At 34.3% G+C, this 23,057-nt stretch overlaps 1 protein-coding gene across 7 annotated transcripts in view; it reads left to right on the top strand.

Moving 5' to 3' along the window:
• The window catches only part of LOC138310846 (serine-rich adhesin for platelets-like), a 168,384-nt gene that overhangs the window by 96,503 nt on the left and 48,824 nt on the right, over positions 1–23,057 (top strand). For 6 of the 7 annotated variants that reach the window (XM_069252172.1, XM_069252170.1, XM_069252171.1 and 3 more), the window contains exons 6-8: positions 18,047–18,135; positions 19,945–20,091; positions 20,989–22,538. In XM_069252172.1, coding sequence (XP_069108273.1) covers positions 18,047–18,135; positions 19,945–20,091; positions 20,989–22,538 — 1,786 coding nt within the window. The remainder of the gene's footprint in view (positions 1–18,046; positions 18,136–19,944; positions 20,092–20,988; positions 22,539–23,057) is intronic. The other variant, XM_069252173.1, reaches the window with a different exon arrangement.

The following is a 23,057-nucleotide window of genomic DNA, read 5'->3' as shown; positions in this document are numbered from 1 at the left end:
CAAGGATACCGCAAGATAAATTTCTGTGGATGGTAACTTGAGTAAGATCAATGTGAATTAAGAATGCAACATGATGAGATTGAGAGTCTATGGCAGTTTAGGGGGTTACAAGGACAGTATACAGACCATATTATAAATTCATTCGTGGATAATCCTCTTTTTGTGTAAAACCGTATGAGGTGTTGTGGTATATAGAGCGTCTGAATTGGTTTGGAGCATATAATAATGTGATGAGTTTAAGGAATACATTATACTTTGTCAATCGTTTTGAGGCAACAGTTCGCTGACTGGTGGATAAATTTACTTTAAAGAAGACATTTTGTTACAAGTAACATTTATAGGCATAAACTTTCAGGTTTTGAATTGAACATTACTATATGAGCTCTAATGGAAGATTTTCTTCAGTGAATGTAACATACCACCGAATAATATTGTGCAAATTGATGTGAAATTATCAATAACTCTCATTGGATGGAATAAAGGAAAAGAAACATTAAATACACAAGAGAAATACATTACATCACGATTAAAAAGATACAAGATATTTGGAGTAAATTGCTTTGATGCAGATCTATTGAAAAGATTTAACCATTGGGAAGGCTTCAGAATCTCCGTACAGATAAATGGGGACGGATGTTAAATCGTGGATTATGCCGGATTTTCGTTTGAAAGGAAGAATTTTACAATGGAGTTAATTAATGTGACCGAGGTATTGTGAGAATTCCAGAGTTTGTTGTCCATATCAGACTTAATCAAACAGTACTTACCTGTCATTGGTGATAGCTTTGAGGAACAGCTTAAGTGGCTTACCTTACTAATGTAGAACCATGAACACTCGCTTTGGTGTGTGCTGGGGAAATTCCAGATATATTGAGATGTCAAATTTGATTCATAACAAACAACAAATGAGCCAAACACAATCTCAAGTGTTTAGACCCTGTGATCTTTTCTAGCTGTAAAACTTTGTTACTAGTATTCACTTGAAAAATGTTAACTATTTCGTTTACCGCAGACTTGAACATGAGGATTTGCTCAGTATTTGTATAACGATTACAAATATGCATTTGAATTCTTCTTATTGCAGAAGATATATTTAAATGCAATTTGGCACTTAAGACTTAAGTCAACAATGGATCAAAAATAGATTTGATAGTCAGGAAATTATTCAGCACAATTTCCCCAAGCTGGTGTTACAATATATATTAGGGAAAGGCTAACCAGCTTGATCAGAAGTTTAAATATATAGCCGTGCATTTCTGGTCATATTAAGTTATTGATATACATAAATAGTTTAAGAATGTAACAATGGATTTTAATTGAGGCATTCGCTTTTCAATTTCAACTTGACTTGACCTAACTGAATCGGTCTAAATACAATAGGTATTGTTCGACTCTCACCCGGAATAAACCATATCGGATACTGAATACGCTAAAAGGAAGGTTTCGCCTATTCCAGAAAGAAAAATATTTTACGACAATTTAAATTGATTTTAAAAGGTATGTGTTACCTGTTACCTGTTACCTCTTCTTAGACACCGTAGTTAGCTGGTTCCAGCTAGTTGTGGCGCGTTTTGTTCATTTACTAAATAGTTGTCCGGTTGTGCCATATAAAAACTGGGGTAAAACTTGCATGGTACTGAATTCCAGTGAGTGTTCAGTCGGTTTTTAAACGAGTTCAGAGTAGGGGCTTCTACTACGAAGTTGGGAAGGGAGTTCCATGAATCTACCACTCGCCGACTAAATATACTTTGTGTGACTTTAGTCCTGCTCTGTTTCTTAAAGAGTTTTAAACTATTACCTCTAGTATTAGCTGAAGACATTGTAAATAGCTTATCTTTATCTAGTTTATCTATACCATTCAGAATTTTATAGACTTCGATCACATCGTTCCTTTTACGTCTATATTCTAAGGTGGGAAGTCCCAACTTTTTAAGTCTTGAATGGTATGGTAAATTTTCAATAGAGTGAACTCTTTTAGTGGCTCTACGTTGGACGTTTTCGAGAGCGATCTGATCTTTTTTTAGCAGTGGAGACCAAACCTGGGTTGCATATTCTAAGTTAGGTCTAATTAGACTTTTGTACAGGGTTAAGAACATAGTTATATCTATATAGACAAATGTCCTGAATATTAGACCCAGTATGCGATTTCCTTTATTAACTGCTTGACTAACATGCTGACTAAATTTAAGTTTGTTGTCGAAAAGTACACCTAAATCTTTCTCACACTGTACCTTCTCTATTTGTTCACTTTGTGGGAAGGAATAATGCGTGTCTTGTTCTAGATTGCCTATATTGAGGTGTTTGCATTTTTTAGTGTTCAAGGCCATTTTCCAGTCTCTAGTCCAAATGACTACACTGTCTATGTCTGCTTGAAGTTCTTGAGACTTGGTGGGGTTGTTATTGTTTCTAAAAATTTTAGAGTCGTCAGCAAATAATTTTATGGTGCTATGTTGGACAACTTCGGGCAGGTCATTGATATATATCAGAAATAGAACAGGACCTAAGACACTACCTTGTGGTACACCACTGGTCACATCTACTAGTCCAGAAGTTTCACCATGAATAACAACTCGTTGCTGTAGATTGGATAGGAAGTCTTCTATCCACTTCAGTACTTTTCCAGTGATACCGTAACCCTTTAGTTTTTTAAGTAGATGTTTGTGAGGGACTTTATCAAAAGCTTTACTGAAGTCAATATAAATAGCGTCGACATTACTCCCTTTATCTATGGCTTCTGCCCAATGTTCAAGGACCTCCAATAGGTTGGTAGTACACGATTTACCAGATCTAAAGCCATGTTGATGTTCTGTGAAGAGATGGTTCTCGTCCATATGAATTACGAGTTTGTCCCTAATGATTCTTTGGAGAATTTTGCCTGGGATTGAAGTCAGACTTATTGGACGGTAGTTCTCCACTTTGTTGTGGTTTCCACTCTTGTATAAAGGAGTCACATTTGCAATTCGCCATTCGTCTGGAATTTTCCCTTCGTCTAAAGATTTCCTGAATATGATTTCCAAGGGTTGTGATATTTCATTTGAAGTTTCAACAAGAAGTTTAGGATGAAAGACGTCAGGCCCTGGAGATTTATTAGGGGTTATAATTAACTTCTTTATAGTTTTTTTCTATTAAAACTCCTGTCGAATTCGATATCATGAAGTTCTGTTTGATATGGTCTCATTTGGAAGTGTGGTGGATCTTCACTTTCTGGTGGGTTAAAGACTGATCCAAAGTAGTTATTCAGCTCATTGGCGGTTTCATAGTGGTTAGTGGTGTGTGTACCATCCGCTTTTACCACGTTGGTTATAGACATTCCTGTTCGTGTTTTTTCTCTCCGACATATTTCCAAAAGAGCTTGCTGTTATCTTTGATGTCTTGCACTAGTTTCTTTTCATAATGATAGTGTGAACGTCGGATCTGTCGTGTTGCAGTGTTCCTGGCTCTCTGATACACTTTAAAGTTACTTTCTGTTTTACAATGAAGGTATCGGACCCACTTCCGCCTTTTTTGTCGGATGGACTGCTTGGCTTCGTTGTCAAGATGGGGCTTCCAACGCTTCCTAACTGGGGATGTCTTGTTCACGGGTATTTTATCTTCAATTAGTTTAGTTATGGTTTCAACAAGAACATTCCATGCTTGGGTCGTTGACATGTCCTCAACTTGAATGATGTTTAGCCAGTTGACAGAGGTTAGTTCTTCGCGTATAGCGTCGTAATGCCCTTTGTGATAATTCCTCCTCTCCTGTTTAGTATGATTATCACTATGTGATACACTCAGTTTAAAAGACAATAAAATATGGTCACTCCTTCCGATACTTGGAAGATAGTTAACATCGTTGACAATCTGTTCATCGTTGCTAAAAACTAGATCCAGTATAGATGGATTTTGACCTTCCCTATATCTGGTAGGCTTATGGATATGTTGGTATAAAAAAGTGTCTCGAACACACTCCAAGAAACGAGTAGATATATGGTTTTCTGACGTACATGTTGTCCAGTCAGTCCAATTTATATTTCAGGAAAGTTGAAATCTCCAGTGATCAGAATGTGTTTTGCGTTTCTAGTTGACATTTCTCTCATTAAGTTTGTTAGGTAGCTGAAATTCTCAGCTGTGCTGTTGGGGCTACGGTAGATATTCACAATAAGTAGCTTGTCACCATTACTCAACTTGAGTTCAACAGCTAGGTACTCTTCAAAGGTTGTTGTAAATTTTACTTGCTGGACAGTCATTTGTTCCGAGATATAAATGGCTACTCCACGTCCTTCGCTGTTGTTGGTGAAGCATCTAAATCCAGGTATTTTATAAAAACTGTTGTCCAGAGGTAATATCTTATTTTTTTGGTGGATTTCAGTGAGTAGGATTATACTGGGTAATGATTTTTCTACAAGTTCCTGAAGTTCATCCATCTTGCTAGTAGATAAAATGTCTACATTTGAATAAAATATGAGAAGGTCGTTAAAAGAATCACTATGTACAGTGGTAAAACTATTCTCCTATTCTGCACTGCTAGGTTGCCCTGATGTAGCGAACAATTGCATGTTTGGAGCATTCCCAAGGATAGTCTGATCAGGGTCGATGTCATGACAGGTGTCAAGATTATAATAGTGAGACTCGGAATATAGATTGTTATCCTGAAGATGGTGATTTATCCCGATAGGACTGAAAATCGGGAGACTGTGCCTTGTTGAGGACAAGTCTGTTGTGCTTTCTGTGTCCAATTCTAAGTGGGTGTGATGAAGCACCTTTGGTATTGTTTGACTAGTGTTAGGAAGTGGAGTCTTCTTAGTCTTTTTTTCTTTGAATTCCTCTCGTTGTTGCCTAGTTTGGTCTCGTTTAATAGCAGCTTTTTTAAGGTGTGATGGACAGTTCTTAGAGATGTTCATAACGTTTTCTAGTATCTTTTTCCTCTGTTGCTTGTTCCCTAGAATTACTTTCAGTGGTCTGGTTTTAGTTTCATCATATTTACCGAGTCGAAAGTGTGTAATTAACTCTAAATCTGCTATACCTATTTTCGAAGTCAGAAGTCGGATGTCATCTTCATCTTCTTTTTTCTTCTGTTGACCATCTCCTCTGGTTTTCTCAGGGATGTTGAATATGATTATATTTGTATTCCTTCTCCTTCTGTCATCTAATTCTCTCACTCTGCCATCAATGACTTTTTCAATATCTGATGATATTTCATTAACAGCTGTTAGGCGTACCTGTTCTATATCCTTAGATAGCTGTGATATTTTGTCGTCATGCTCCATTTTTAGAGTGTGTACTTTGGTATTGAGCAAAGCGGTTTTGTTCTCTAAATTTGACAAGCGTCTGTTGTTTGTATCCTTGACTTCTGACAAAGTTCTGCTGATGTTGTTCAGAGTTGGTAGTGTGTTGGTGCATGCAAAGCATGACCATCTAAATCCTGGCATTTCTCCATCCGCGACTAAGTTCACAACGCTTTCTTTAACGTTAGCGCATATAGGACAGAAGTTCAAGTTGCAACCACTACAGACTATAAACATTCTGGTTAAAATGTTTCCCATCGCATCTTGCACACTCATCTCCTCCAGGAGAAGGGCAGGGTCTCTTCCTAGATTGGTCCATTGTTAGGTATAGAGTTAACAGTCGGTTGTATATGTGTTCACTCAACTAGCACGTTTCCATGCCGGTCAAGATAACGAACTTCTATAGACATACAACACAAACTGATGAATTAATGTTCCAGACTAAAAAGTATGTATTTTTAACTGGTTAGATGGCACGGATACCTTGGTGGTCCATGTGATGATGTAATGGTTGATAGTTTATACCACAGCACAGATTCGGTGAATATCAATCCGAGACCGGAAATCTTAAATCGACTAGCACGGTTCCATGCCGGTCAAATTGTAAGTAGTCGCGAAACAGTCCTATGCATGTAATTATCTGGACTATAGGTGTGACCAGTTGACTAAGACTAGCACGGATACCATGCCGGTCTGTATACCATAGATAGTAGATAGGTTTCACGTTAACTATGTATTATAGATGCAAGATTGATCTGATTCAACAAGTTAAAGTATGTTTTCCCAACTAGCAAGATATATTTCTAACACAGATCTACAGTTCTTCCTATGGATTGGCAGAGCTTGATCTGTTTTTACAAGCCGAAACACATGTGGCAATGGAACCTGTTTGCAGAAGCCATGGATTTCATCTGAAAAAACCAAAAAAATGTCCTTTATGTGAACACTGGTGAAACAAGAAAGAGAAGTTATGACCATTCCTTTGTGAAGAATTTTGTATCTGTTTTATATGTTTATTCTGACGATCTTCTAAATAAAAAGAGTGTTTATATCCTTGCAGGATGTCTTTCATTTGTAAATGTCGTTAATATCAACGATATTATTATTTGCATGGGATAATGGCATTTATAAACGACGTTTCTTGCTTTGGCAATGCCGTACCTGCAGGAGATTTCATAGCCAGTTTCACTTTACAAAGAGGTCTTGTTAGATAAAAGCAACAGAAGGATAGAATCACGTACGCTGAAACAAACAATGTGTATTATATTTCTAGCTGTTAATGAACTGATACTAATACGCGTTACACAAAACAGATTTCATGTTGAAGAAGTGCTGCAATGTACATTGCCATGGAAACCAGACATGAAATTGACAACAGTATCATGAAATGCACATATTCCTGCTTTCAAATACATTTTTGTGTTATCATCGTTTGATTGTGGCTTTGCCAGCAACAAGTTGAAGGTGAAAGCAAGGAGAAAGTTGACATCTGATTGTGATATTATATAAAGTACCTGTCAGGTTATTCATATAGTTTTGAAAACAAATTCCAACTAATTCACAACCATGGAGTATGCCAACATTATGAGAGGCCTAGGAGCATTTTTCCGATGGATTCTCTCGCTATTTGGATACATTATCCATGGTGTTTATTGTAAGTATACAAGATAAATTTACTATTGGTAAACACGTACTAATTCTTTCAGCATGTGGTGGTGTAACCCCTATTTGTAACAATGAACTCTCGGGTCAGTGCACAGAGCAGGCTGTTAATGGACTCACCTTATGTAATTGTAGGGGTGAGAAGGTTAAATACATATTTATTGTGGTCGTAAGATAAATACATTATGTTATTAAGACTAATTTGCGTATCAGGTTTTTCTTGTGATGAAATTTAAAAGGTCATTTTTCATGAACTAATATAATGCTGATAAAGTTCAAGGAGTCAGTGTATAGGTTGAAGATGGATTACGTTGGGAGTAGCAGATCGTCCTTTCTACAATGTTTTTAATGAAAAAAAAAAATATCCATTGTGGTTTTGAGGAAATTCCTGCATATATATATATATATATATGATAAATGTGCAAGATATGTAATTGCTATGCATTCTCACAGTTTGATAGCATTCAAAACATTGAATTGTTTCAAATTTTTATACCAGTTGATAATAACAGATGAAATGTTAAGAAGTATTCTCCCACTTAAGTGGCATTAAAATGTTTGAACAAAGATAAATAAAAACCTTAAATCTGGTTAGACTTGTGATTAGCCAATTTTCACACTTTGGAAGTATGCCAGCATTATGAATAATTCATTGTGTGCTTGTCTGTCTCCATTGGTAGATGTAGCTAAAAAGATAGTGAGGTTAGATTCTGCCAGAATACAGGAAGTTGTAGATATACTGGAATGGTCATTCTTTGAAAATAGTTGAACAAGGAATTTGGGTGTTTGAAAGATATGTTACTGATTCTGTGATGTACTGTTTTGAGTTATGCAGGGAAATTATGCATACAAATTGTATATATCTGGATTCTTGTGAGTCTCTTCATTTGTTATAGTTACCAGTGTTTGAAAAATGTCAACTAATTCATCCCTGAAGACACATTTAGGCTCCTCTAAATCAAAGATTAGATTAGTCCATTATGAAAATTTCAGGGATGAATGAGTTGAATTTTTATTATATTTTAAAGAAGAAAGTGCAGCATTAAAATTTTCCTTTACAATTTGTGATCAGCTTATATGATGAAGAAAGGTCAGGTGTCAATATTGAAAGGTCAAGTGTTACCAACAGACAATAATTTACTGAATGAAAGACATTATGCTGAACATCAAGCACACTAATTGGGATAATTAAAATTGTGTAGAGATATTTCACCAATTTGTCTTTGGGATGTAATAACCTGTGAAAGGAATCATGAAAATGCAGCAAACGTTATTTATAAATCGACCTTCACCTTGATCTTATCCAATCACAACAGCTGTAACAAAACAGGTGAGTATTCTACAAAATACAATTATTTCTATGTACATACAGAGACTAAATACCAGATGTAGTAAGAATTATCTCCCTTGATATTCAGATTCCTAGTGAATACCTTGTATCATGGGATAAATTGGCTTTATAATAATTATTATAAAACCTCTTTAATCTGATCTTCATATAATAATTTAAGGGACAACCAAGGTGTTGTTATTCATACTAAAATATCAGGTAAAGTGATGTAGTGTTTAAAATGGGGATATTGAAATCTAAAATCAAATACACATTTTGTAATTTAAAAAATGAAAGAATGATCGTGAAGTACTTGTCAATAACAAAAGGAAAATTGAATAGAAATTGTTTTGATAATTTTTTTAAATTATTTAGACTAATTCAGACTTTTGAATAGCAAAATATTTGAAATTCTGATATTGGCATTGCGATAGTTTGTGTACAAAGTATGTACACAGGAATTAAATGAATTTTAAAGAATATTGATTGAGATATTACATGAAACATGATTGAGGTAAAGTTTTTGTGTTACACAACTTTAGGTTTGAAACCATATACAAAGGAAAGTAAGTGTGTGTCAGTCTTTTAGTTTGAGTATTGACATAATATCAATAAATAAATGTAATTATTACAACTTTCTTCATTCCTACACAGATAAAGATATGGCATGTCTTGTGAAAATAAGGAGGGCGGCATTGTTGGTATTGATAACTTCCAGACCAAAGTTTGTGATTTAGAGATTCATAAATACTACAAGACAATTTACAACAATTATAAAATATTTTGATTGTTCAGCCCGACAAATTTTTGTAGATGAATCATACCGTCTGAGTGAATAAAACTATAAATTAACTTTCATACCATTGAAATAAAATATAAAGGAGCTCCAAAATTGTACATGTAATATTTAAAACTATATCAGACAGTTTGTTTGCTTAATAAAATGCTCAATTTATAGTTTATGATGGACTAAGATTGGTTCATTTTTTGCACTTCTTTGTGAAAAAGTATGCATGGAGTACGTTGATTACTCATATTGTATAACTGACTATTTTCGATGAGAAGATATTTTTTTTTGCGATTTTGCGGTACATGTATTGAAATTGTTCTGATTACAAACAATACCGGTGTTTCAAGATCCCAAAAGGACATAGATAAAGTACTCTTTACCGTCGATTAGTCCCACCTTCCAGTATGACGTCATCATTTGACGTGATTTTTGTACCACATTTTTCATTAATTTCTAGACTTTTTCGTGATCGCTTCTAGCCTTTATTTTATGCCAGGTGTTTTGTGTATAAATAGACATGAAATGGAATAATAACGAACTGAAAGAGATAATCATACCAAGGTAAAAAGAGAGTAATTAGCAGGTGAGAATCGTACCTGTATTTTAACCTCCCCTGGTGTAAACTGGTGTAATACACACTATAATTCCCCAATACACATCATGGAAACCGAACATAAATCATCATTCATACGAGATCGTTAGCACCAGGTGTGTTTCTTTTTTCACCTGAGAGGCCAGTAGCACACAATCGAGCTTTCTTGTTTTTATTTACACTGAGAAATGTGTATTACGGTGGGATAATCATCGCGCTGATCTGTTGTTGTTGACAAGTTGTATTGTAATCACAACAAATAGCTAAGGTCTGTATAATACATATCGTACAAACCAAGGCTATACTACCCAGCTACAGGTATAGAATTATAAGGTGATTCAAATATGATATCCATACACTTTATAATACACATATCAAAACAGATTATATTGTTAAGTTTTAAAAGGCATTCTTATATGTAAACCAAACAAAATATTCCGAAAATCTTTTTCGGTCGCCAGCTTTGAAAATGTTTCTACAAAACAAGGTTAACATGGTTCATGTATAGATTTATTAGCGATTCCAATATGAAATGAAATACTTAATGTATTATGTGTTAATACATGTAATATTATAATTACATGTAAAAAGCTGGTCATATTGTTAAAGGTGTAGAGTTATTTCTACTTATAAAAACTGAAAAAAAATTCCTGAAATTGATTTTTTCAACCGTTGGCTTCAAAAATTACCCTGAATCGGTGTTATTTAAAAAAAGTCAGAGTTTACTGAACATTGGTTGTGACAAAGTAACATATGCACAGAAAAACCTGCCATAGAGACCACCTCTGTATAACAACCACCTGCTAAATAAGACCTTTTAGGATTCCTGTGTCATGACCATAATTTCCAAGGCAATTTAACCTGTGTATAACTCTTGGCTATTTTGTCTTAATTTGCACATTACAAAATTATCTCCCTTGATGGAAGATATTGGTTGTGATAGTATGTGTGAGGTGAAACTTACATTGTTTTCTCTGAAATAAATGATGCTATGCTTGCAAACAAATGACGTCACAATCATTACATACCAGCACGGGCAGATAACTAGCCCCTTGGATGGTCTTAAAAGAAATGTCGACAGATTTGACTATAGGTTTGACTCTGCATATATATAGTTATAAAAAGTTGCCAGTATATTAAAGCTATAAAAATGCCATCCGAGTGAGGTTTGTATGCTTAAAAAAATATTATATGGTTGTAAAAAGAGCGAAATATACCAGTATGCAGGCATCATTTAGTTTATCGCTGTAAATCATGCATGGCTTCTCTGTATGACACCTAACTGGTACATAGAACATTGACTGTGATCCTCAAAGGTTAAAAGCAAATTAAAAACATTAAAAATAAAAAAATAAATATATGAAAATCCTTATGTATAAACAAAATAAGAAATATCAAAAATTTTGTCAATAAAAAATATTTTATTTTCGGGGGCAATTTATCAGGATGAAAGAAAAGTTGTATGATTTATATGCAGCTGCTAATGTATTGTTTACTTATATATATTTATATTGTCAATTATTTTCCCACAAACAATGCATTGAGAATTACGTGACTATTGTGTAAATGTATCTTTCAAAGGCTTCCTGACCTGAAAGGTCAATGCTCTCAATCCATTACATGCATGGTCTGCATACAAAGTACACAATTTCAACGATAGAGTAAATTTCATTTTAAAGGTGTTCCGATTGAAACTGATCCGGAGTTTCACTGTCGAGTGAATCTTAACTACTTGTACTATTTTCAAATATCCGCTATTGGTTTTCAAAGCAAGCTGAAAATATTCAATCGAACTACATGAAGCATGTACAATTTTTTCTTTAATTTTTAATTTGAAGACATTTTTTTCTGCCGATTGAATTGTCACAGTAGAAGATTAAAGCCATTGGGCTTTTGAAACACACTACACATGTGTTATACACATTTGAGGTATATATCTCTCAGCCACAATCCTTCCTATACTGTATAATATACCAGACACACTGGCTGTCAACAGCTATACCAGAAGTACTTTAAAAGTATATTATTTTGTTTTTTGCTTTGTGTATTTAAAACACCACAAACCTATAGACTATACATAGATACCTGGCGGGCATTTGAGTTTGATCAGCTTATAGGTGAAGCGGACAATGTATCGTAATTTATGACAGTTTTCTCTGGACGCTCGTATCAAGCGGTATACACTGGACGATTTTACAGGACTAATTTGGAAAGAAAACGACCTGAGGATTAAAACGAAGCTGCTATGTATTAACACTAATAGATCAAGGTCAGACAAGAGTTTTTTTTGGAGTTTCCTCGGATCGTAACATGAGACCAGTAAAGATTTATTATGTTACTTCGGAATCAAGGTGAACTTCTGCAGACAAGGATACCGCAAGATAAATTTCTGTGGATGGTAACTTGAGTAAGATCAATGTGAATTAAGAATGCAACATGATGAGATTGAGAGTCTATGGCAGTTTAGGGGGTTACAAGGACAGTATACAGACCATATTATAAATTCATTCGTGGATAATCCTCTTTTTGTGTAAAACCGTATGAGGTGTTGTGATATATAGAGCTGTATGATATTGGTTTGGTGGCATACTTATATTATGTTGATAGTAGGGCTGTAGGAAATACAACAAACTTAGTCAATCGTTAGTTGATGAGCTCATACGAGTTCGCAGATCTGTGTGTGAGATACCTTAATTTTACAAGAAGACATTTATCGTATATACAAGTAACCATTTATAGGCATTAAACTATTCAGGTTTTGATGAAACATTACTATATGCAGTTAACTAATTGGAACGACCTGTTTCTTGCAATGAAATGTAACAAACCCCCCCCGAATAATATTTTTGCACAACTTGTGATTTGAAATTATAACTAACTCTCATTGAATTGAATAAATTGAAATAAACCATTAGAAAACGGCAAGATAAATATAATACAATCACCAAATTAAAAAGAATACAAGATATTTTTGAGTAAATCTGCTTTTGTTCCAGAATCCTATGTAAAATATTTATACAATGTCATTTTCATTACAATCTCCACACCGCACATATACACTATTTCACTTCACTTTAAAACTTTTCTTCTTGCTGGAATATTCGTTATTCAACTTACTAATTAAACTCACCTATTATAACCATCAATAGATGACCTATTACTATATATAAATCCATATATATTATTCCATCTACACTACCATATGTCAACAAATTAACAAAACCATCCCTCCAACCCCAAATCCATTTTAATCCTCCCCCCCCCCCTCCCCTCTCATTGGTTGATCAGTGCTTGTACAGGAACTGCTTAAGTACGCGCTTACTCTAACTAAAGGTAGAATCCGATGAACACTCGCTATGTGAGTGTCGTGATGGGTGAAATTCCAGATCATATTGAGAGTAGGTTTCAAATTTGGACTCTAAGTAACAAAACAAATACCAAATGAGATCCGAAACATCAAATCTCAAGTGTTTAGACACCTGTGATTATCTTTTCTAGACTGTATCCAAACTTTGTTTACAAGGTATTCACTTGAAAAATGTTAATCTATGTTCGTTCTAACCCGCAGACATTGACAACATGAGGATTTGATCCAGTATTATGTATAACAATTACAAAATAGCAATTGGTGAAAAAAAAAAAAAAAAATCATTTTTCTTCTATTGCATGTGAAGATATAATTTAAATGCAATTTGGCACTTAGAAGTCAAACAATGTTTTTTATCACTCCAATAAATATTGATAGTCAGGAAGATTATTCAGCACAATTTCCACCAAGCTGGTGTTTACCTATTATATAAATAATATAAACAGGAAATGCCTGTCTCAATCTCAGCTTGATCAGAAGTTTAAATGTACAGCCGTGCATTTCTGGTCATATTAAGTTATTGATATACATAAATAGTTTAAGAATGTAACAATGGATTTTAAATTGAGGCATTCGCTTTTCAATTTCAACTTGACTTGACCTAACTGAATCGGTCTAAATACAATAGGTATTGTTCGACTCTCACCCGGAATAAACCATATCGGATACTGAATACGCTAAAAGGAAGGTCTCGCCCATTCCAGAAAGAAAAATATTTTACGACAATTTAAATTGATTTTAAAAGGTATGTGATAGCCATTTGCTGATATCATCATTCTGAAGCATAAAAATGGAATAAAAATGGAATAAACTCAGCTGGAACGACGAGAAAAGTATACCTGGATACTTGGGAATATACATACGCTACATTGCTTTTAGTATCGATGTGTATATATACAGTAAGTACTGTTACAAGCATACGTATGTTGACCCTATAACCAGTTACCTGTGTATTCCTATAGGTATATATATATCTACAGTTCTTCCTATGACGATTGGCAGAGCTTGATCTGTTTACAAGCCGAAACACATGTGGCAAGAAACCTGTTTGCAGAGCCATGGATTTCATCTGAAAAACCAAAAAAATGTCCTTTATGTGAACTCTGGTGAAACAAGAAAGAGAAGTTATGACCATACCTTTGGACACGTGAAGAATTTTGTATCTGTTTTAGAAGTTGTGTTTATTCTGAAGATCTTCTAAATCAAAAGAGTGTTTATATCATGGCAGGATGTCTTCATTTGTAAAGTCGTTAATATCAACGATAATTATTTGCTGGGATATATTGCATTTATACGACGTTTCTTGCTTTGGCAATGCGTACCTGCAGGAGATTTCATAGCCAGTTTCACTTTACAAGAGGTCTTGTTAGATAAAAGCAACAGAAGGATAGAATCACGTACGCTGAAACAAACAATGTGTATTATATTCTAGCTGTTAATGAACTGATACTAATACCGTTACACAAAACAGATTTCATGTTGAAGAAGTGCTGCAATGTACATTGCCATGGAAACCAGACATGAAATTGACAACAGTATCATGAAATGCACATATTCCTGCTTTAAAATACATTTTTGTTATCATCGTTTGATTGTGGCTTTGCCAGCAACAAGTTGAAGGTGAAAGCAAGGAGAAAGTTGACATCTGATTGTGATATTATATAAAGTACCTGCCAGGTATTCATATAGTTTTGAAAACAAATTCCAACTAATTCAAAACCATGGAGTATGCCGACATTATGAGAGGCCTAGGAGCATTTTTCCGATGGATTCTCTCGCTATTTGGATACATTATCCATGGTGTTTATTGTAAGTATACAAGATAAATTTACTATTGGTAAACACGTACTAATTCTTTCAGCATGTGGTGGTGTAACCCCTATTTGTAACAATGAACTCTCCGGGTCAGTGCACAGAGCAGGCTGTTAATGGACTCACCTTATGTAATTGTAGGGGTGAGAAGGTTAAATACATATTTATTGTGGTCGTAAGATAAATACATTATGTTATTAAGACTAATTTGCGTATCAGGTTTTTCTTGTGATGAAATTTAAAGGTCATTTTTCATGAACTAATATAATGCTGATAAAGTTCAAGGAGTCAGTGTATAGGTTGAAGATGGATTACGTTGGGATAGCAGATCGTCCTTTCTACAATGTTTTAATGAAAAAAAAAAATATCCATTGTGGTTTTGAGGAAATTCCTGCATATATATATATATATATATGATAAATGTGCAAGATATGTAATTGCTATGCATTCTCACAGTTTGATAGCATTCAAAACATTGAATTGTTCAAATTTTATACCAGTTGATAATAACAGATGAAAGTTAAGAAGTATTCTCCACTTAAGTGGCATTAAAATGTTTGAACATAGATAAATAAAAACCTTAATCTGGTTAGACTTGTGATTAGCCAATTTTCACACTTTGGAGTAGTCGAAACACAACCACAGACAGACACGAACTGGTACACTCAACTCGGCTAATTGGTGTCAGAGAAAAACTTTACATTTGAGCTTATTTCCACCTGTTGATTCCATACATACCATCTCCTAATCCTTTGATGGTTTTGAGTATATTACCATGCATTATCAGTTCATATTCTGCTTATTATAGGGGTAAACGGTGTATGAAATGATTAGTTGTGGTTGAAATCTTACATTTAGAAATTTTCTGGTTTCAGTTAAACTATTGCAACACTGAGAAAAACTTATCAAGCAAAAATGTTGTATTTTTTGATATCTCCCCTACCATCAATTGGAGAAGTTTGGTATTTATAATATTGTTACCCATGTCTATAATATATCCCGTCAGTGTCGCATCCTGATTTAATATGGGAATAAGTCAGGGCTTCAATGATCTTGTGTAAAATTTAAGTTTATCACCAAAATAAAAACCAGTTTATTCTTGCAGGAATTTCAAAGCTTCAATAACAATGATGCAAGAACTTCTGTGAGAATGTTTATCAAGGTAGATAACTCTATGGTGAACCCCCTAATTAAAATTAACCCTGGTTATCTCCCTTGAGATACTCCTTGGATTTCATTGTAGTTTCTTATGATATTTTTTTTTTCAGGTTGAAGACTTAACTTGTGTTTCTATAGCTATGTATAAATGACAGAGTTTCTTACCCAAGGACAATCGTGACAGCTAAGGTCTTTATATGCATTATAAGTAAAGAGCTTCTCCTGAGACATGTATAATATGCCCTGGGTAGGGATTAAAATTTACACCTCACACATCTTCATATAGGTCAACGATCTGAAACTGATATAGTATGTAGTTCTGAGTTCATCATTTCAGTTGTATTAAGTTAAGCAAGATAAAAAGAAGTTTGTAGAGAATATGTTATAGTCTTCTTTGAACTGTGATGACAGAACTATTGTACTTGAAGATGTGAGAACTTCTGTAAAAGAAGTAATGCGTTTGATTCCTAGTGGGTGTAATGTTCTGAGGAAACTATAAAAGCTCTTTCCTCGACTTTTTTTCTGGCCAGGAGATCAGATTCACACCAAGGTCCCTGTACACAATTTATTATTGTGTAACATTTTACATTGTTGTGACAAACCAGGGGGCTGTTTAAAACTTTGAAGAGGAAATAATAAATGAGGATTTGAATATTTTAAATGTGGCCAGAGTACAAATCTCAATGTTTGTTTAATGCTCTCTCTATATATATATGTATGAGTATTTGGTTTTCATAAGTTTCCTCCCTTGAATGATTTCTGAAGTTTAAAGTTATTTTTATTGGAAAAGATAGTAGGTTGAAGTACTCTAATAAAGTTTACATCTCTTATACCCTTCAAGTTCTGTAAGGTATATTATTGATTGTGCAGGTAAAAAAAACCTATCAATTGTAAAATGTCCTCTGTTGTAGTATTTTTAGGAGTTATCTCCCCTTTATGTGAGTAGGTTCTTTAATTTGGGTCTACATGCATTAAACAAAATCTTCGTTACTAGCATTCATATGTTAAACTTATTCAGGTTTTTACCACATAATGTAATAAATATGGAACTCTTCTGTATAAGGAGATAAATAGGGTTGTATATTGGATAGAGTATAGGATACTGCCTTAACACATATTAGACATTATCCAGCAGTGAAAGTCTTCTTTAATATAACCATGGCTATGATTCTAGCGTGTTTTGTGTACAAATATTAATGACAGGCCACGTTAGGGTGACACAATAGTAATAAAAAACGTGGGAGAGGCGAAATCTTAACCTGGTAGTTATACACCAGGCGTAACAGCTTGTACATTCCGTACTGTTACCTACCTCATAAGTCACACCTGTGTTTTCACCTGTAATTAGTACCTATATGAACATGATATACTCGTGTAATGGTTAGTATTGTTCTACAGAATTTTTAGTGGAATACTTTGTACTCATAAAGGAAGCCAATAAAGTTTTAAATTAATTTGGTAAGCTTCTTAAAATGTTGACCTGGCATGCATGTATTGTCAAAGTGATGCAGACATCTTGATCTCTATAGATAAGCCACAGACTTTTGTAAATCCATGCATTATAACATTACACAGACATTTCATACAAAAAAACAGAAAAATGATCAAAATCAAGATATAGCAGCTTAAAAACCAATATGTCAATTTCTTTCCCAAGCTATGAAATGAGGAGTGGGTTATATAGTGAAAGTTAAACTACGTACTCCCATTGCATTAAACAAAGATCTCATTTCTATAAATGGAACAAAAGAAGAAGAAAAAAAACAGCCCCTTGTCCCAACCCCGAAAGATACAGTAAAATATATTTATAATGAACACACTTACAACTTATTTCTGTATGTACTTTCCATTCCCTATCAAGGTTCTTATTTCAGTAAGTAATATGTATATAGCAAAGTGATTTCAATGGTTCCCAGAGGTTTCTTTGAACTGTTTTTGCTGTATCTAATCTCTAATAACCGCTCTATGCCAAGAATATCATGATGAATTTTACAAATGTTTTAATTTTGACAGCTTTCATTCCTTATTTAAGGACATTGGTTGATGTTATCTTGAATTTTGGTTGTTTCAGATGTTGGTAGGAAAGCTTTAGAAGGGGGAGATGACAGATCATCATCTAAAGACGATTCAACGTCATCGGAATGTCAGTCGTCTAAATCGGTAAGTCTTCTGAATATAATCACTTTGTGCCAGTTGTTTTTGGATTAAAGAACTTTTTGAAATGTGTGTAATATTTAAATGAAATTAGAATTGTGTATTCACATATTGTTTTGGAATTGAATGCTGTTATTTGAATTAACAATTGTATTCAATTTAAAGGTTTATTGTTTGAAACTGTTGATGTTGTTGAAATTAAAAACACGTTATTTAATTGTAAAATCATTCAATATATACCACAAAGCTTTCATTTTAACTCACAAACATAGCATTAAAGTTCACTTGGTTTTATCACTATTTATCAATTAGTTCCACAAATTAATTAACTTGCACATGTTTTTATTATTATTTGTTAAAGTTTAACTTTTCACAATCACTGCTATGTGCAAATTAATGTGCTAAAACAATTTATTTCATTTGCACAAATACAGTGACACTAGAATTAAATAATTTAGGGAAACATATGAAAAAATATCTTGATCCCAAAGCTTGTTGACACAATTGGCCGAATCTTTATTTTGGTGTGGTTTTCAACTCCTTTGAAACAAAATCGAAATTCAAATCTAGTATCATTGAAATCAAACCCTGTAAAGGGAGGTAACCTAATAGGAACCTTCGAAACCTGACATTTGTTGATGAAATGGTATCATTTATTTAATAAAGTTTCAAGCAAGCATAAAAAATGAAATTAAAAGAAACCAAAAAAAGGGGAGGAGGGGTAGGGGGGGATCAATACCTACCATAGAAATATTTGTTGTTATCTTTTTCTTAAGTTTTGCTTTATGTGAGTGAAAGATAGGGACATTTTTAACAAAATACAGCTAGAACCCTAAATGTAAAATATATACCTTTGCCTTCATCTTTTTTCCTTGTAGACAATATGAACGCAACATTTGTTGACAAACCGTCGCCTTGTTATGATTAGTAAAAACGAAGATCTGTCTTTATCCCAGTTTCTACCTTTCATTCACTGTTGACAAATCCCTCACAAATTGTGTTTGATCTTTGTTGTTGTTCTTCCAGAAAATTATTTTGCCAGATTTTTTAATGGAATGTTTTGAATTATCTCCCCTGCCCTGTTTTACCTTTAATTTTGAAAAAAAAAAAAAAAAAAAAAAATGCCAAAAATGAATTTAAAAGAAAATATTATACTAAAATTTTGTTTTTTGCATGATGTGTGTTTTTCTAAAGAGTGCCAAGTGTGTTTATAAATTTTCTATATAAAATTGTGTTGGGATGTTTGTTGTTTATACAAAAAGAAATGTAATAAAAATGAATATTAAAAGTAAATATAAGTAAAAAATAATTTTAGGTATTGGAAAAAAGTTGTCATTGTAAACAAGTTTAATGTAGGATAAAAGTTTTGCAATAATTTGTATTTGAGATCTGTAAATTTGATGAATTTATTTGTTGTTGTAAATTTATAAATATTAAACAAATATTTAATAATTAGACTGTTTCTCTTTGATAAATATTTGTCTAAAGAACAATGTTTTAATTACCTATCTAGGAAGCCATTATTAAAATCTAAGCTGCCCATAATGTAAATGAAACTTGAATATGATAAAAGTATATGTTTAATTAGCTAAGGGGCAATAACTGCACAAAATAAATCAGTGAATCACTAAAATCTATTAATGTAAAAATAAGTTTATTAAAAAACCCTTAATTTGAGCATGATGTTCTGATCACTGGCAATATACAGATAAATCTGTTACTCTGATCTTTGACCTTTGAGTTGACTTTTGGTCCGAGTTTACAATTAATTGTGTGTGATTTTGTGTTCTATTTTTTGCCCCTCCCCGTTGACAGGGCGTGTCGTTGCGCTACCCTCTCCACACTTCCCAGCATGGTCCTAACAGTGCACGTACATCTAACTCTCACATTGAAGAGCATGTCCAACCCAGATCTTCTGTTCTCGACAAATTGCTGCCGTCACGATTCAATATTCCGTCAAAGGTATGTATTGTATCCAAGTCAGACAAACATTACGAGTAAGAAATGATCGGAATATAACATAAGTAAACAAATATATACCAACAGGTTGATAGTCTACCTGAACAAAAATGGGTTTTGGGCTAGATGTCAATGTTATTAATGATTTGACAAAAATTAACTATGGCAAAAGTGATTTATGGCTATAAAATAACAAGATAGAGAATTGATTGGTAATTTAATTTAACTGCAATGTAGCATGTGTCAAAGATGATGAAATCCCCTAAATTCACCTTGCTAAAAGACTTGTAAAGGTAATGACCTTGACCCACTTAACAAGGTCACATTTTCAGATGCTTTATAAAGTTTGATTCTTTAAACCGTATTCGACCTATGTGGTGTGTTTACTTGGTAGAATATGGTAGTTAAATGTTTTACTATGAAAAGTTCCATTGTTTCACCTTTGTTAAACTAATCTTTAACTAACATTCAAGGTCGTTGAATGTGGACAAATCTGGTTTTATTTTGGAATAATCAGCTGGACCCAAACTTAATCTTTTGTTGTTTGTAATCAATGGTTAAGATGGTTTTCTTTCTTTATGAATAAAATATAATGTTTTCACAATAAAAGCTCTTCCTTAAAAACGCAATACTTGACTAAATTAAACATACCTATTCATAAAGACCATACATGTACAGGTGAGTTATACAGGTGCTTTATTCCTTTTGTAGAGTCAGCACATGTGGAAGGACTTTTTTACACAATTTTTGCACTTGTATACTTTGAAGTTTATCACTTTTAATGAAAATTTTGAGGATTTAATAATAGCAGTAATTTACTGAAGAGGTATATGTCATCAGTGAAGCGATTTTAAATTTAATGTTGTAAGTTAATAATGTTATTTTTTAAAAAATTTTCAGGTGTCGTCTGGAATTTCCATCTTTTCTAGCGATAGTGATCGTTCTCGTGATAACAGTGTTACAACCAAGCAAACAGAGGATGCTAATAAGTCACCAAAACGAATCGCTAGACAAAAGGATTTCTCGTCTCTTTTACAAAAGTTCTCAAGCTCGGAGCAGTCCAGCTCCGAGTCTGAACCAGTCCCAGTATCACCGCGACGGAAGTTTAGTCTACGTCGTCAAGAAGCTTGTGCTGTAACCAGTAGTGATGAGTCCAACACTGAGAGGACACGGCGTACGCCTGAACGAACTCAAAGTCTCCGTGTACGGGGTAGTCCTGTACAAGAGGATCGTGGGATAGCCACAGTTCAGAGGTCAGGTAGCTTTAAGTCTGATTTCATGCGGAGGCAAAGTCCAAGTTCAACAGAAAGAGTTCCACTTCCTGTAGTGCCTTCTGGGAAATCGGATGAAGTATGGAATGAGCACATGGACAAACCATCGCCCGAGTTGGCAGCGGTGTTGAGTAAGCGACAGGAGGTTGTGACTATCCAGCAACAGGAAGGTGAACAAATAGAGCGGGACAGAATCACAGATAAAAGTGTGGAGAAGGACTCGTCTAGAGCGTATGTGCCAGGTGTTAGTGAAAATATTGTGGACAAAGAAGTGGCAGCCATCTTGAATTCTAGACGGAAAGAGATGGATGTTGCGGAGCCTGAGGTGCTGGCTCCTCGACAAATGTCTTTAACTGAAGTGTCGATAAGTAGTGGTAATAAGTATGATAAATCTCAACACATGTCATCAGTGCCAAACGTCATATCTCAGTCACAACAGGACAAAATGTCACCCCGAACAAAGGAGGATATAACTAAAATGGAGAGGGGATCACCGGACGGCGAGAGTACAGTACGCATGGATTTATCAGCTATCGACACAAGTCTGGCTGTCCTAGACAAGGTCACGGCCGATATAGACCATATATGTGAGTCAAGTGAGAATCTACAATCGAAAACAGAATCTAGTGATCAAAATCTGACATCTTCTCTAAGTAAATTACATGTCGAAAGTCCCGCTGATGTAGCTCAATTTATAAACAAAGTTCAAAAAGAGGCTACGGTGCCTGTCAGTGAAAAGGTGATAGCTCCACAAGAGCAGATTACGACTTCTAATAAAGTCACTGCACGAGTTATACGACGGGCTTCAGTAGAAAAGTCCAAGGAGATCTCAAAACCAATGGTTAAGGCTGTGATTGAGGGTCCGAAAAAAGATCCTCAAGATACCGACGGCAGATTATCTCCCTTTAGAGATCGTGTTTCCTCTGCCGGGAAAAAGTTACCACCATCAGCCTCACTTTCATTAAAGAGGACACAGTCTCTAGGTAAAGTGGATGTATCTGAACAGAAATTAAAAGGAATTTTAAAACGAACTCCATCACTGAAACAAACTTCTGGTGTCATCGTAGATGCCGAGTTAGCGAGTATCCTGGAGCGACGACGGGCCCAGGAGGGCGACGATGATGACGACGATGAAAAGAAAATTCTGTCAGCTAAGGACGATATCAGGGAGACACTGAAGTAAGTTAATTCAAAGTTTTATGTATTTTTTCTTAACTTCAAAAATTCATATTTAGTATTACCTCGTATCTCTCTTAGCATTATTTTCTTTCTTTTCATCTTTCTTTTTCTTTCTTTATTTCCAGAATGAGTGTAATTAGTCCCATTTCAACATTTTACCTTCGTGATGTTTTTTCTATTTCTTTTTTTCCTTGTTTGTTTGTTTCTATACATTAAGTCTGACAGCTGAAACTGATGACATCATGCTATGATATCATGCACTAACATCACTTGTGTTAGCCAAATGTATGGGTGTGGAGGAGATGGAACACTTTGATCTTGGCATGCTTACAGGTGGTACTTATAACTCCCAGTATTACTTATTTCTTTGTCTTGTTTGACCTCTAATGACCCCCAACCTACTCCAATGATATCACTGATAACATAACAATATGGTATGATGGCTTGCTGAGCAGCCCACTATTTCTCCTCAGATTTGCAGTTTATAGACTAAGGGAAGTAACTCCTGTTTTATTGTCC

The sequence above is a fragment of the Argopecten irradians genome, chromosome 16 (assembly GCF_041381155.1).
Source record: "Argopecten irradians isolate NY chromosome 16, Ai_NY, whole genome shotgun sequence".
NCBI lineage: Eukaryota > Metazoa > Mollusca > Bivalvia > Pectinida > Pectinidae > Argopecten > Argopecten irradians.
The sequence above is the reverse complement of the archived record's forward strand: the minus strand, read 5'-3'. Positions and strand labels throughout refer to the sequence as shown.